Genomic DNA, 16,930 nt, shown 5'->3' on the forward strand with positions numbered 1-16,930 from the left:
GTGTGCACATGCGTGTTCACTTTGGCTTCAGTATTTGAAACGTAGTGAACGTATAATAAATGTGTGTGTGTGTGTGTGTGTGTGTGTGTGTGTGTGTATCTGTGCAAAAGTTCATGAGTGACATATACGTGTTTTATCAAATTAGCTGTTGTTGTGTATGTGTGTGTATGTGAAGCATGAGTGGTTGTGTGTGACTACGCTCACAGTGCATACATGCATACGCCAGCATTAACATTCCTGCACAGGTATGGAGGTGTGTGTGTGTGTGTGTGTGTGTGTGTGCGTGTGTGCGTGTGTGCGTGTGTGCATGTGTGCATGTGGTGCTGACCTGCCTTCAGTATGTCTGTGTAACAACATCCCCTGTGAGTTGTGTGAAGCCTCCATCCCACCATGAAAGATAACTCAGTCCCTCAGCAGTCTAATGGCTGAGGACACACAGCAGCATCACAAACACACACTGCCTCCAACCAAAGACTGTATCACACACTGCGATACACTGCACGCTGCCAGCAGTAAAGAAAGCACAATAAGTTATCATCATTAAGGGCACTGAAAAATCACACGTACAGTATTTACGGCCGGCTCGATGAGGAGTGCTCGAAAGGTGCTAATTGGAGGAGAAAATGTTGTTCGCATTAAAGTTGGTCATGATCCATTCTCACCTTTCAAAGGTTACGACGCTAACATGCTACAAAAGCCCTTAAAAGCTGTTCAGATGGTTATTTCTGCAAAAGGAAACCTGCCAATCAATCTGTGCTTTCACGGCTGTGGATTGTCCACCTACAAAAATAAGTAATGCCTTCATGTTCGTGGCGCTCTTTAGTCTCCTCAGGCCGGGTAGCTCTGGCTCTTCACACCAACGACCCAAATCTTTCATCCTTTCAACAAACCAGTGCTGCTGCTATCAGCTTCTATTTAGCATTTAATACATACCAGATATTCTGTGTTTGCTCCTCGCTGTCAGGTCAGCTGCCCCTTAGTTACCAATAATATTATAAGACTGCTTTGATTCAGGTAGTTGATTCCCTGCTTAGTGTATTTAAGTGTAATTCAAACTAATCTGTAAAGCACTTGACCAACTAAGTGAACCAGCTGTAGGATGAATCTCACCTGTGTTGTCCACATTTTGCATTAAGTAAACATTTTTACATCTACATATATAATTAAACTGTTGTGCATTACTCCTTTAAAGGAGACGTTAGTCCTTCAACAGCTTATAAATGGAAGACTGCAGCTGTGTTTATGATGCTGTGTTTGGTTTTGATTTCATTTCTTGCATTCGCATAAGAAGCCTGAAAGAAAAGCAAGTAAATGAATTATTTATAATTTAAGGATCATTAATCCAAGTGGCAGGGGCATATTCATTTTTGTTTGGACACACACGCACACTCACTGTAATGTGTGTGTGTGTGTGTTTGAGGGTTTGTGATGCTGTAAGAGGAGAATCCAGGTTCTCTGCGTTCATGCTGTCTGGCTCCAGCTGCAGTGTTGTGAGACCTCAGGGGAAGACCTCCAGGCGAGGTGTGATCATGCAGACACAAACCCACTGCTGTGCTGTGAAAACCATGTATCTCCAACTTATCAAAATTTCATGAATAATGCTTAAGGGGGTTCTGAAGGCGTTTTTCTGAAATAAGAATTAGTAAAAAGCGGCAAATACACATACACACACTTTTATGCATAGACAGAGAGGGGTACTATTGAATAAGCAAGATCCTCAAGAAACCACACACACACACACACACACACACACACACACACACACACACGCCTCTCAAAGAAAACACAGAGAAGAAATAATGAATAGAAACAGATTCAATACAGCAAATACACGCACGCACACACACACACACACACACACACACACACACACACACACACACACACACACACACACACACACACACACACACACACACACTCCATGACATGAAGTCCTCAGAGAGCGTTGTCTGACCCAGACAGATTACAGGATGTGTGTGTGTGTGTGTGTGTGTGCGCTGTGCATGCGGTTCAGCTGTCCACGCTCACACTGCAGGCAGCCGGGGCGGTTTGTGGCTTTTCTTCTTAATTGGTTGATTTGCAACCAAGTTTGTGCTGCCTGGATTTTTGACACGTGCCCACAGCTGACACACAGAACACACGCAGCCAAAGTCGTAAATGCACAAACACACACTCTTCGCGCGCACACACACACACAGATGCATACATGCCCTCATGACTAGTGGAGAAACATGCAAAAACACACACACAGACAGTGCAGTTCAGTCCTACAGTTTCTACGCAGCTTCAGCACCTCCGACCAGCTCTCATTAATACACACTCGACTGACAGCTCACTGTTGCCATGGCGACCCCCTACCTGTTGCCAAAGGGGGCTGGGAGTTTAGGGGCTTGTGAACGCAGCTCAAAACTATCGCAGTTCAATTTTCACTGCGTGTCGGGGAGCCGCCGGTGCTGCTGCAGGCACACACAATTACCCACTTGGGAATGGAGAATAGCTTCATTCACTTCAATGCGATTCAATCTGGCTCCGTTCAGTGCGAAGCAATGCCCTGTTCTGTACGTTTTGTTACGAGAGAAGCCGAATTCTCCACAGGAGTAAAATAGGCCTACTTCATTATATGACGCTCTATTCTAATTCCTCTCTTCATTTCATGCGCCTCTGTTCCATGTTATTCATTCCAGGAAGATAAGATGAAACTAACTTGAGGAAATTGCGCTGCTTAATTCATCATTCCAAGCTGTTCTATTCTAATTAAATCACTGCGTATTCTATTCTTGCTGTGCTATTCTTCATTCCCATACCGTTCTATTTTACACTCTTAACAAAGGCTTAATACGCTGGTGGAAAATGGCTGTCTGGGCTAATTGTGTTCCAGCAGAATTCTTCTTGGTGCTGCAATGAGCTGTAGAGGAGGTTTAGAAAGCACACAGAGGCTGCACAGTCGTTAAAGATGCATAAACTGCTCCAAATCAGCTCTATTAACAGAATTTACTGTGGGTCACACTTGATGCTTGGTTTTTATTATCTCAAAGTGCTGCTTCTGTCTCCAGAACCTGTAGACCCACATGTTCACAGTTTTCCATCGTATACATTAAACATTAAAGTGCATTTCTACAGGCGAGCGAAGGGTCTCCTCCGGCCGGTTCCGTATTTAACTTCATCCCAACGAAATGAAATAAAGTGACTAGCAGGGTTATTAGACCATCGGCACAACAGAATAAGACAGAAGAGAGAGTTCGAATGCATTCCAAACGTACTCCAACAACAACAACAGTATCTACGGCGGATACTAAAAGACTCGTCTGTTCTTCATTTGATTAAGTCTGGAACAAAATTAAGGTTTTTTTCTCATCTCAGCAGAGTTGCAACATCTTTCCTGGAACTAAGTGACCGAAGTGGAGCTTAAGTCAGTGTGACATAAAACAGTGACAGCAACTGCTCGTGAGACCTCAAACTCCAGTGTGTGTGTGTGTGTGTGTGTGTGTGTGTGTGTGTGTGTGTGTGTGTGCACTATCATGTCACATGGATTCAGACTATTTGACTGGGTCATTTTCTGTGTCACCACACATACATGCACACACACACCACCTGTACACTTACGTAGCAACATGACACTCAGTCAACAATCTGTCTCACACTCTCTCTCTCTCTGTCACACACACACCCACACCCACACACACACAGACTGATGTAGCTGTTAATGTCACTGTGAGGGCTGTCACCAGAATGTGCGGATGGTGGCGGACATGCCTGTGTGTGGGCGTACGTGTGTGTGTGTGTGCGTGTGAGCTGAGGAGGGCAGATGGCCTCCAGCAGGTCATTAATACCGACGACGCCATCCTGCAGTGACCTCTACCATTTAACCCCCTTCATACTAAGACCCGCTGTAAGACAGAGGAGGTGAAAACGGTGCACTGTCTATCTGTGGAAGAAAGTGTTTGAGTCACTTTGTAGAGTCTAGGATGATAATTAGAAATCTGAGTATACTGTAAATTTGTTTAAAACTGTTTTTGGAGGTTGCTGTTGGGACTCGGAGGCAGCTTCAAAGATTTACAACAGTCAAAAGCAACAAATGTGGCGCCTCACATCTTTCTTTGAAAGCTGCACAAAGCTGCACGTGAAGATTACGGCTGAAAGTCAACTGGAAGCCAACACATACAGTACGTATGTTCATTCTGTGCCTGCATGAGACAAAATATGGAGTAAGTACAAACAAAATTTGCTAACTATTTCCTGTGAGTCCAAAAAAATAGCTTTAATGTGCTTGAAAACGAGTTGAAAACACGTCTGACAACACAACTGTAAGTGTCACTGGAGAGGGACGAAAAGGTAAAGGCGAGAAATAAGAGAAATGCCATGAAATGAACGAACAGACAGTCCGACAACAGTCTCACAGACTGCCGCCAAGATCAATTCAACATGCTGAGTCAGCTGAATGGTCATTGACAAGGCCTGATGAGTGCTAATGGTGCTGAACGCAACACAAAAAACTACAGGTGATGGGTAGACGCATACTGCTCAATGTCACCAAACACGCTCAAACTATCTGCTGTGTGTCTGCACTACACACTGGCTGTTCCAACAGAGAAACACACATCAGCCTGCATGTGTTCAACACACTGATAATCCCACTTCATTAAAGCTAGAGTGCAGATGTCTCACCTCAGCACAGAGATAAAGACAGTGATTGGTCTGTGAGTGCGTGAGCCTGAAAGCCCTTTAACGCAGCGTAGCGCTTCATGTTTATTTAACACAGTCGCCGACATTCTGAAAGGAAAACATTGGACTTATTTTTGTAATTCGAACTACGCAAAGGCCGACTGTGAACTGCATGATGCATGTTGGTAATAACATATTATCATATTCTCTGATCATATTCTAACAAAACGTTGGTGTGCATGACCGCAGGGGGAACAGAGCCCCTGGCAACTTTCTGCAGGTCCCGTTAAACCGGACCATATGGACTGTATGTGGCTTATGTTATTGACTGTAACAACATTATTTTATTTCTCCATCCACGACTTGTGGATTTATGGTGGAAATTCCTCACTTTTTGACCTCCTCGCTGAGGGCCAGGGGAGTGACAGAACTGGGTCGGGTTCTGGACTGGATCTTGGCCACTCAGACAGGCTTACACATAGCTTAGGGCTGATGGACTGTGGAGGGTGAAACCAGCTATAAATCTTTAAAGACTGGACAGCTGAAGGCATCAGGTGTTCACTTCATGTCCAGACCGCAGAATAAAACATGGATGTGGTTTCTGTGACGTCGCTCTTAGGTATCCGAAGAGCCATTGTGAAGCTCCGGCTGTCGCAGTCTCGGCAGTGTCTGACTCCACCAAATTCCTGGCTTATCCAAAAATGGGCAGAGATGGAGCGTGGGTGGAGCTGAGGCTGGCCGAGTGAAGCCAGGTTACTGAATCCCAGTGGCTAGCTGTCACTCAAAGCGGCCATGCCCATAATTATATAACTTTAATATACTTAAAACAAGTGAGTTATATAAAAATTCACCCACATGCAGCTGTCATGAACGGGGAAATTAGTTACAGGGAGAAAAACTGGTCCTTGTACCAGGCTGTGAATGTGTTTACTCCTGCTGTAAAGTTTAATATAAGGAGATATGGGGTCGACTGCCTTTTGGACCCAGCCTCAAGTGGCCATTTGAGGAACTGCAGCTTCATTTTTCAGCACTGGATGTTTTCCCTTTGTGGTAATAGTGTTCTGTTGTACCTTTTATGGGAGGTGTTTTACTTTTTTGTATTAATACCACCAGACACTTTTTGAACACTAGTTTGTGTTCGTGCAGATTCTCTGGTGAAAAACGGCGTTCTCGTGGCAGCGTAAAGCACTGCACGAAAGCACACAGCAACATGTCTACGCAGGCACTGAACACCGTCCTACCTGTTCCTGTCTCTCCAGCCAGCGGTCCACCATGGGGTGATTGGCGCTTAGTGATGAGCGGGCCGTCTCTCTCTGAAACTCTCTCTGATTGGCCCACGTCCCTGCATCCCGCGGCAGACTGCGGTACGTGTCCATGCCTTTACCCTGCAAAGACACAGAAACACAGGTTTTTAATGAATGCTACGCTTGTTGTGTAGAACTTGTTCCCTGGAATGACGCCGTCTCCAAATTCGACCCCACCTTTTGACCCCCAGCCACCTACCTTCCTCTCGAGGCTGTTGGTGCCAGAGGAGTGGCGAGCTTTCAGGAAGCCGGCGGTGGTGGACCAGCGGGTTGGGTTCTTCCTTGATGGCGGCTCTTCCGTTTGGACCCGAGACTCGCCGCCGCTGAACGGCCCATTGATGGTCAGCAGGGCGGGGTCGCTGCTGCGCCGGACGTGGAGGGGCATATCTGAGAGACAGGAAAGGAGGGTGTTAAAGCTGTATTTTAGCTTTTTCTTTCCCCTTACACTGGGCGACACTCTGGCGACACTGGGAGGAAATAATACCTAATAACCTACCTAATACCACACCCTCGCTGCAGTTGATAAAACTCACATTAACTTATATTTTGTTCCTTAAACATTGTGGGCTAATAAAGGCAATCAATCACTGAGATTCCATTATCACCCCGTGGCGGAATAATCTGATTTATCACTGAAAGTCTAATCAGGCAGCTCCGGTTTCTACTTTACTGCCAGCGTTATTGCCTCATAACACAGAGCAGAAGACACTGTGTGGGAATAACAATATGAGGAAGAGCCTATTGAGAAACACCAGTATCAGAGGATGCCTTCCATTAAAACTCTTCACTCTGTTTAAAAGTCGCAGTGCGTGGGAAGTAGGACAAGGTCCAAATAAAAACCCCGACAAGGGCAGCGCGCACACACACAATGCCACAGCTTGTACACAAGACTCAATGTTATGACATTAAAAATCTCCCACTTTCAGACCTCTCCAAAATCCCACGGGCGGATTTGATTGGCTGAAATGCACCCGGCGGACCACACAGGAGACACGCAGCGTAAACGCAAAAGTAAAAATGTTTTAAAAAAGCCTTCTTCAGTATGACAATGCCAAGTGTCACGTTCCCGTGTTCTCGTCCAGGACGCTCCGCAGAGGATCTGGATGGTGGTGTCCGTTCACGCAGGGGGGAGTGTGTGTCTGAGTCAACAGTTATTTCACTTTGTGTGTATTGTGAGACGAAGCGCATGACAAGGTTAAGCGTGTCCATCTGTGTTTGTGTGTCTGTTTATGTATCTGCACTGATAAACTGATGAGCTGTCTCTGACCACTTAATACGTTTGTTTGGAGGTATGTGCATGGCTGTGTGTGTGTGTGTGTGTGTGTACTATTATCAACCATGGGTAAGAATGTGTTAGTGATGAGTCTGTATTTTGTGTAGACGCAAACCAGCGGACATGTGTTTGTATTTGGAAATATCTGAGCCAACAGCTACAATATGTGTTGAGAATCTGTGTGTGTGTGTGTGTGTGTGTGTGTGTGTGTGTGTGTGTGTGTACACACTCATGTACTTGGCTGACCGGTGTTGCTGGGTCACCCGGAGCGTGGGACCTGAGCAGCTCGGGGCTGCGGGAGGCGGCGGCACTCTGCAGTTCAGCAGGGGACGGAGAGCAGGACGGCCAAAAAAGTGTCAACACCACCTACACTACAACTCCCAGCATGCATCGGGACACCTCTTCAGCTGCGCTAAAGCAACGAGCTAACTCCATCAACCTCACACTGTGCGCAGACCTGCAGAGTCCACGGTTTTCAGGCCACGGCTGTGGATGATGTCTGTTTCTGATTGGTTTCAGGTGTCTAATATGAATCACAGCTTCCACTGCCTTCCTTTGGTCAGTAGCCACGGCATGAAAACACACTCTCTCAAGTGTCCTGATAAATGTACTAACAACCCACTACGACTCTGCCGATCTGTCACAACACGAGCTACTCAGCAACACAAACCTAACTTATCAAATTACACCATTCTTTCCAGTTTCTCTTCCATAAGCAAACATGTTGCACCTTGATGCTGCATTGTGGGGGAATGTTCATTAAATTTAACAAACTATGTTTTTTTTTAACACACCAATTTAATGTTTTGCTTCACTCTCACACAATTACGCTTCAGTGCAACTTGATTTTGTTCTTCTTAATGGATTTTCCGCGCCTCTGTCATTAGCACCGCACAGACATTTGTTCATTTTAAGCACCAAATGCAGCAGTCCATCATTAAAATAACAATCAGTCAACGGAGCAAACAGCGTTATGTAAAGCTACATGTGATGATTTCTTTGGCTTGCTTTTGGTTTCTCTAAAAGGAATGAAGATGTGCTTAATATCTTAGAACATTTAAAAACAGCAGTAAAGTTCACTGACAACTTCCTTCCACATAAAAAGAAGCGTTTCTGCCTGCGAAGATGAGTTGTGAAGAAGCGACGTGGCATTAACGGCTCAAAAATTAAAAGAAACTGCAGCTCTTCAAACGAGCATCAGGGACTCGCTGTGTCTTAGACATTAATGACTAAATTACGAGCTTCAAGTGAGACTTTCCTGCCAGAGTAATTGTTGCATTTTGGAAATTAAACTTTTTAAACTGACATCTGAAAGCCTCACATGTTCACAACAGCGGCGTCATCCTTTCATCAGCATTTCCACGTCTGCAGAGGTTTCGGAGTTTAACAAAGCCGAGGAACGAACATCAATCCATTCGCGAATCTCAATAGATCTCTCTGCCTAATAAGCTTAATCACTTCTCTTTGAGTTTGTGGGCCGAACGGGGAAACTGGCAAAGACCCACAGAGTCCGGCGTCTCGTCTTGTCCAACATAAATCAGTGATTGAAAGCTATTCTCATTAGGCGCTCCAGAAAAAAAAAAATTAATCAAATTCCCCCTCTTCCATCTCTTAAAACCCAATAAAATGCAGCTGATGAGATTCAGTGTCGTCAATTAAACAGGGTTAGAATTTACTATGCAGACGGTTAAATTGGACGTAACTGGCAGGTGTGATTATGCCCGAGATTTCCATTTCTTCCCGCAAATTCACATCCAGCATCTCATCCAGAAATCCAATTAGGAGTGGAGTGACCTCCCTCACACTTTGTGAGTGTGTGTGTGTGTGTGTGTGTGTGTGTGTGTGTGTGTGTGTGTGTGCATCAGTGATAGGAAATTCTGGTGGCTGCTGTGTCAATCAATGCCAGCTCACAGGTCATTAGACATCCTCAAACTTATTTTTAGTGCTGATAAAAGACGCTAATTAAAAACAGGTTTGTTTTTAACTGGAATTCGTGTATTGGAGTGTGTGTGTGTGTGTGTGTGTGTGTGTGTGTGAGTGAGAGCAGGGGTGTCTGTTAATGTGTTTGGAGAGAGGAAACTAATAAAGAAGGTCGAGATACATATGTTTTAAAGCTTAAGACCAAGGAGAAAAAAAGTCCTTGGCTAAAAGTGAAAAGCAACATTTTATTTATCGATGGACTCACAGCAAAGTGTAAAGCAGGGAGAAGTGTGTGTGTGAGCTGCACATGAGGCGGCAGGCGTGACAGCGAATCAGCTGATCATCAAACAGCAGCAGGCAGCGGAGGCGGTGCAGCACCTTTTGCATTTCAACCGCTGCAGCTGTTGGTACACGTGGCCTTTTACTGGCGCCATCAATTCGTCAGCAGCATGGACGGAAACGGAGCGGAAACCACGTTCAGTCAACATGTCAACATGTCAGCCGAGTGATCATGTGATTCATCACAGGAGAACAGCCAATTAGATACAAGAGTTTCACCGTTTTTTGCTCCATTGTTTTTCAATGGATGCAGAAAAGTCCTGTTTGTCAGTAATGAGCTTTGTTTTCTTTTCGAGTGAATTTACCCTGTATGAAAGCTGAAAATCTCCAGAACCAGTTAACATGTGAAACTGACCAGCATCATCCAAAACATGAAGAACGAAGAAATGATGGAGAACTGTGCACGACAGGCTTCTTCTAACCAACTTAGTAGCTTTATGTTAAAATAAATGAATTGTTTCTGTTCATTCGTGCGCAGGTCGAGGTAAAACCACTTCAAAACTTTCAGAGCGATCCAGGGAACGACGCCACAGAAGGAGAGAAATATTTGCGGAGGAAGAGAGTGAGGCAGCGAGAGTTTCTGTTTCTCTGTGTGTCTGTCTCTTTTGCTTCTGCTGGTGGTTGTGTGCAAAAGGTTTCCCTTGATCCAAATTGACAAATCACCTACAAGAGTCACTTTCCCGTCCAAACTCGCGGTAATTACAGTAGAAGAAGCGACTTGGAAGGCGAAACTGCAGAGGTGGACGGGCTCAGCGTCACATTTGATTTAGGAGGCAGCGAACAGAACCAATTAGCCACTTTGGCCGGGGATCAAACGGCTATCTGTGCCTGAAAAAAAGCCCTCCTGTCCAATTAACAGAATTTATGGACAGGGCGAAGGTACCGCTGTGCTGTGATAAGGTAATTTGTTGGGTTTGCTGTATACTGCAGCCGTCGCTGACATTTGACGCTAATGAGGACGACAGATTTGTAATTTAAGGGGAATATAAGAGGAACTGACTCTATTATTAATCACCTGTTGAGCAGATTTAGTTCCTGATTGTATCTTTAGGTAACGGTCCCGCTATCCAAATAATGAATACATCTCCCGATCACACAACGGTCTTAAATCCAGCCACGTCTTTTCATTTTAACCCCAGCGTTGGGACTTACTGGTGCGCAGGGCTGAGGGCGTGACCTCGATCTCGCTGGCGCCCTGGTAGGGTTGGAAGGCCGAGGCTCCGCTTCCAGCGCTGAGGTCTGCGGCAAACAGGTCGGGGCTCTGGGTCCCCGTGGAGCTGGCGCTGGTACCGTCGCCTCCATGATGGGGCTCCTGCTCGTCGTACACTGCTATCAACTGGAGGAGGGAGGGAAACCAGAGGAGAGGTCAGGAGGTTGGAGACACAGGGTCGCTTTATATCCTGAAAAGTCAACAAGTTCAACTACTGAACATTCTCAGAGAAGTACAAGAAAAAAGATTACATTTATTGAAAAGGTGTTTTTTGTAGTTCCCAAAAAAAGCTTAAAACCCAAACAATGATAACATATGCTGGGATCATCTGGAATTATGAGAGAAAATTACAATTACAAAGAAAAGAAAGGGACAAAGACGCGAAGACACGGATGCAAGAACCCAGAGGGAAGTGCTGTAGGTTTGATGTGAGGAAAACCCTGCAACAAATAACATAAACGAGCATAAATACCCCCAAAATAATGGAGAGATTCAAAGAGGAAAGGAACAGAGGGGTGAGAGAGCAAAGAGACAGGAGTGTGGAAGAAGAGGATCAGAGGCTGGACTGGATTAGTGGAGAAAAGAATCGCTTTTCTCTGAGAAAACCGTGCATAAAATGTGTGGAAATAATAACTCTGCGTTACATAAACTGCTCGGTCCTCGACGAGTGTTATCAACAACAAGTAATGTGGGTAAAACAGGAATTTCAGCATGAAAATCTGATGGTTTTTTTCTGCATCTGTGGCTACACAGAATCTAATAACAACAACTCAAAGTTAGCTGAGACAACAGTCAAACACACCTGCGACAGGTAACTGATGATGACGACAAAGAAGTCATGAATCTGGCTTTAATCTGACCTAATGAGCGTTAAAACCCACACACCCTTATTTCCACTAACAACAGTTGTTTCAAGCACTTTTAAATATTCCCACTGAGATCTCCTGGATCCATTCAGCCCATAATTAGGACCAGTTTGGACTCCAGATTGGTCCAATCAGTTGTGAGGCTGCAAATCGGGATGATAATTTGCGCAACAGCAGTGATTTTCTTTCTCTGCCTGAAACAAATCCAACTCAACCATTAAGAATCTGGATGTAGAGCAATGAGAATTACACTAAACGTAAAGAAAATCGACTTGAATTTGGTGCACAGGCGACACGCGGGGGTCCTTTTCTGCTCAAACCATATGGGCCGCCTTTCATTTTAAAGGTATAAGGGGTTGATTTAGACTCTCAATTTTACATTATGACAGTGAGGCGCTCGTTACATCCAATCATATCCTCTCTTCACTCAAAATGCCTCCACATTTACCTTCTTCCCCCTCACAGATCTGATTTATTCCAGCCTTTACCGAGCGCTTTTATTAGATTAAAGATGAGATTCACGCCGTCCCTCCGTGACTCCCAGCAGGCCCGCGTGTGTGTTCAGCTGGCTTCAGTTAGTCGAGGAGAAAATGAAAAATGCACCCGACGTTTGCCGGTTCAAGAGGATGTGATCTAACTGTCCCTGGTGGTGAGATCTGATGCAGAGGCACGACTGCGGCGCTCGGCGCTTCCCCCGCCTGACCCGCGGCATCTCGCAGGCGTTAAAAATAAAGCGGGATGTTGAACAGCTCAAACATCTTCAGGATCACCGCAGTTCATCTGGGTTTTATTGATGTGATCCTGAGCAAAGAAAAAACATGAACTTTAAAGAAAACTTGACCAAAACACCCCGCGGCAAGAAGCAGCCGATCAAAAACACGCTTCATTTTCACGTCAGGAAAGTACCGAAAAAAAGATAAAGAACATCAGAAAAATAGAAACTTATGATGCTTTTGAAGTCTCCTTTGAAAATGGCAGAAGTGAGAATTTAAAGTCAAGGTTTGTCGGCTTCGTTTCGCGTCAGAGACGCAGATTTTGATCTCTGGAGTCGGAGTACAGAGCGTTGAGAACCAGATCTGAATTGGAATCAGTTCTACAAGATGAAGGAATTCAAAAAGACTCCTGAAAGCAACGTTTGGTTGCATCAGAGCCGGCGCGCATGTTGAGCGTATTTGTTACGGGCGGCCTGGAGCTAACGCGAAAAAAAGGAGAGCTGAAGAAACAGCAGTGATGAAACAAAATCTAATGACGGCAAGAGAACGAGTTCACGCAGGGAGGAAGTCATTACACAAAGATTTAACGAGTGGAGGTTTTGGCTCTGGAGAAACTTACTCCAGAAACAGGACTGAACTTAACATGAACAATAATCATCTTTGCTGCCTCTGTGTAACAGGCCTCACACTTTTATGTCTGCACGTCGTTTGGTTTGTAAATTATTTAATCAGTTTTACCTTAAATTCTGATTTGTATGCGCATGAGTGTTTGTTTTGGATTGACTTCAGTGAACTAATCTCTAATTAGCTACGTTAGCAGCTACAATAACATTTAAGAACAGATGTTGCGAGGAAGCCGCAAACTCGCTCACACGTTTGTCATCTATGACTGAATAATTCTTTTATCTGTGTCGCTGCAGTTGTCACACTAGCTGGAGGATGACTGAACTTAATGCTTCGTCCAGGGCGATCACCTCATGAGAGCAGATCAGCAGAGTGTAAAAGAGGGAACCGCTGCACAGAAGTGGCCGTTCACACCTCCTGTTGCATGTTAGAGGCCATTAAGGCGACGCTGCCACTTCACGAGGAAGAGCCAAATATCTTATAGCAACGATTTCAACAAAACTCGCATGTGTACATACAAATGTGTCCACACTGAAAGAGAAACACACACACACATGCAATTACATGTAGAGACACAGACACCCACATGATCCATTAAAACACACACACACACACACTAACTATTCAAATCTAACTACCAGTTTTCCAGCACATTAAACCTTCATTTCAGCCACATTTAGTCTGAGAGCTGGGGAGTTTTATAGCACGCTGGACAGGCTCCCTGGCGAGAGAGCAGGCTCTCGAGGGCACACACACACACACACATACAGACACACACACACTCTTACAAACCTCAAGACTCATGTTTCCCATTAGGCCCTTTACATAAATGTGGACATATTTACTTCAAATTAAAGCTTGCATCAGCCCAGGGCCAATGTGTACACACAGTAATGGGGGAAATAAGGTCAAAGAGCAGGGGGGCCGGTTGTGGAGGGTGTGTGTGTGTGTGTGTGTGTGTGTGTGTGTGTGTGTGTGTGCCAGTGAAAGAGATGCAGAGAGATATTAATGAGCAGTTGAGGGAGAGAAAAAAAGGAGAAGAGGGGAGAAGGAGTAAGAATGAGGGGAAGTAACACTGATTGGAGAGTCGAGGTGTGTGTGTGTGTGTTTGTGTGTGTGACTTTAAGTGAGACACACGGGAGAAGGCAGTAAGACAGGGTGTGTGTCTGTGTGTTTAACGCACACACGTCTACATCAAGCTTCCTGTGTGTGACAGTCGGACGGTCCTCCGCTACTTCCCTCATTATCGCTCAGCTCAGCCAGAACAGCTGAGTCAGCAAACATCCTTCCTGCCCCGGCCCGCTCCCTGAGGACACCACAGAAGAAGAACCCATGTGCTTTTACGGCCCATGCGGTTGTTATTATGAGGTAATCAGTTCGGCCGCATTAAAAATGTAGTCAGGCCTCCGAACCTTTAGCCGATGTGATATCACTGAAAGAAGAAGTAACGATGATTTGGACAAGTTGTCTTTAGTATTTTTTATACTTCCATTGATGCTTTTCTCCTCAAAATGTCAGCGAGTTGCAATCATGAGAATATTAACTGTCTACAACACTGAACTCTGGTTCTCTGATGACTGCAAAAGGTCCCGGAAGTGTCGTATAATTGAATCATTTCGAACCTAAAACAATCGCTGCATGTAAATCATGCATGTATGAGCTAATCTGCATATAATAATGTGTATATTTGTATATGCGCGTGTATATATGTGTGTGTATACATACATGTGTATGCAGTTGAGAAGATGACACTAAAGAAAAAGAAATGCATGCTGGGAAGAAGATTTTAGATGTGTTTTACCATCAAAAACCACCAATAAACAAGTTTCCATCAAACTGTCAACAATTATAAGGAGCAGTTTCTGGATACTTCCACTCTTTTTTGTTTTAACTAGCAGATTCAAATCAAATGTGTTACTGTTAAAAAAAATTCGCCGGCTGATATATTTAATGTAATTGGATGTTTTATATTGGTTATTTTAAAACACCTGCGTGAAACCGTACGTGAGTCGTAGCATTAAAGTAGAAGAAATAAGATGATGAGTGGGGGGATGAGGCTCAGGCTGCATCATAAGTGTCGAACAAATCAATCGGCGAGTTTCCTGGATAGCAAGTTTAATCTGTTGCTTCAATTTTATTTAATCAATCAACTCATGTCACTGAAATACATCTCTGAGATAATTCACTATAATTCCGGTTCGCGGCACAGGGGCCTGATTGATTTGGCTTTTCGCCGCCGTTAAATTACTAAAATCATTCTAATCATGATGAATTGAATCTTAAGCGCTTCTTTTTGCTGCATGAAAATTTATGAATGACAAGCAAACAAGCTGAACGTCAGCTTTGCTGCGTGTTTCCTCTGTCTAATGTAAATGAATAAACGTCAGAGGGCACGGCGACGACTGACGGCTGCTCCCTCAGGACCTCACGTCGGTTCTGCTGGATGTTTCGCTCGGCGAATCGTCTGCGTGCTGTGAAGCAGCCCCGAGTCAAAGCTAATTGCTGAGGTTTGTTGACAAGCAGGGTCCTGACCCTGCAACCAATCATCACACACACACAGCTCAGAAAAAGGTGACATCCAATCAGCAGGGCCGGTTCACCCTGAGGAAAACTGAGGATGTGCACACCTAGAAATGGGTGTTGATAGGGCTGTGAAAGTGTGTCAATAGAAGGCAGACGGGTGAAACAAATTAAAATGAATCTAACCCTCATTCGTTCGATTAGGGCTGCAACAGTTATTTCTCTGATTATTTGTTCATGAATCAATCACTGAGGCATCACGTGTTATGAAGACTTCGGCTGTCACGATGCGATGCTGTCGATATGTTGTTCTCCGGGACCAACAGTTCAAAAACCCCAAACGTAAAGAGATGCAAGAGAAGCTGTGAGGTGTTTTTTGCTTAAAGCTGCTAATGGCTATCGAATCGATTTATTTCTGTAGATAAGTTAATTGCACAAGCACAATAAAGAGAAATGTATTGACCCGAGCTTCTGATGGAAGCAGGCGGCGGGTATACACGTATGAACTTTGTGTGTGTGTGAGTCAAAGTGTACAATATATGTGGGTGTGTGTGCGTGTGCACAACTCTACGTGCACTTTTAGTGACTTTTCTCCACTTTCTTGCTCACACGTCCCCTCAACCCGAGCCAAAAAAAAAAAAGGAACAATAATTGAAAAGTAAATTACAATGGAAAGTGTGAGTCAGTCCACTTTTCAGCAGTCACTCGCAGCTCATAAATCATCATCATAACTCCGGCTAGAACAATACGCTGGCAGCCGGGCCGGAGAGAGGGAACCGAAGGTCTCTCAGAGGGGAATTAATCCTTACGGGGGTGTGTTGCATGTGTGTGTGTGTGTGTGTGTGTGTGTGCGTGCGTGTGGAGCTGTGGGGGTTGAATTTAGTAAGACCGCTGCTTGCACCACGTCAGTGATCGTCCAGTCTCATTTCATCAGAAATCCCAGAGCTCACGCGGTGAGGCCGTCCAAAAATTACAGTTGCCTTCGTTCTGGCTACCAACTCCAAAACATAAATCTCTCCAAGCTGCTACATCCATCTATCGACCGTTTGATTTATTCCCGCGTCACACGCAATAACGTCAAGTCCTTACGATCGCGCGCAGAATGATGTTACATCAACAGGCCGCATTTTCCCCTCGTGTCAAGCTCCATGTTGCGTAGTGTCTGTATTCTTTCATCTGCGTTATTGAATCTAAACCACATTAACAATCAAAGTGGACACACAAAATGACAAGAGGGATCATCTGAACATGGGGGGGGGTTTGCTCGTCGTGCACAGTGGAACTGACAAGCGACCACAAATGCACCAAACGAGGGGCCCCATGTGACCCGTGTTTGTTTTAGCTAAACTGGAAATGATCGTGAGTATGGCTGCAACTGCAATTATGTTTATTATCAACTGACCTGCCTGTTATTTTCTCAGGTGATTTCACCTAATTCATGGGATGCTAACGTTAAAAGTAATTTTTAAAAGGACCAAATTGATTAAAAGTGAAAA

At 44.7% G+C, this 16,930-nt stretch overlaps 1 protein-coding gene across 7 annotated transcripts in view; it reads right to left on the bottom strand.

Annotated features, from left to right (window-relative positions):
• The window catches only part of LOC121614432 (partitioning defective 3 homolog), a 220,602-nt gene that overhangs the window by 130,249 nt on the left and 73,423 nt on the right, over positions 1-16,930 (bottom strand). For all 7 annotated transcript variants that reach the window (XM_041948295.1, XM_041948294.1, XM_041948296.1 and 4 more), the window contains exons 3-5: positions 10,654-10,837; positions 6,169-6,356; positions 5,907-6,050 (exon numbers count right to left, since the gene is read on the bottom strand). In XM_041948295.1, the coding sequence (XP_041804229.1) occupies positions 5,907-6,050; positions 6,169-6,356; positions 10,654-10,837 (516 nt within the window). The remainder of the gene's footprint in view (positions 1-5,906; positions 6,051-6,168; positions 6,357-10,653; positions 10,838-16,930) is intronic.

This window comes from Chelmon rostratus, chromosome 12 (genome assembly GCF_017976325.1).
Source record: "Chelmon rostratus isolate fCheRos1 chromosome 12, fCheRos1.pri, whole genome shotgun sequence".
NCBI lineage: Eukaryota > Metazoa > Chordata > Actinopteri > Chaetodontiformes > Chaetodontidae > Chelmon > Chelmon rostratus.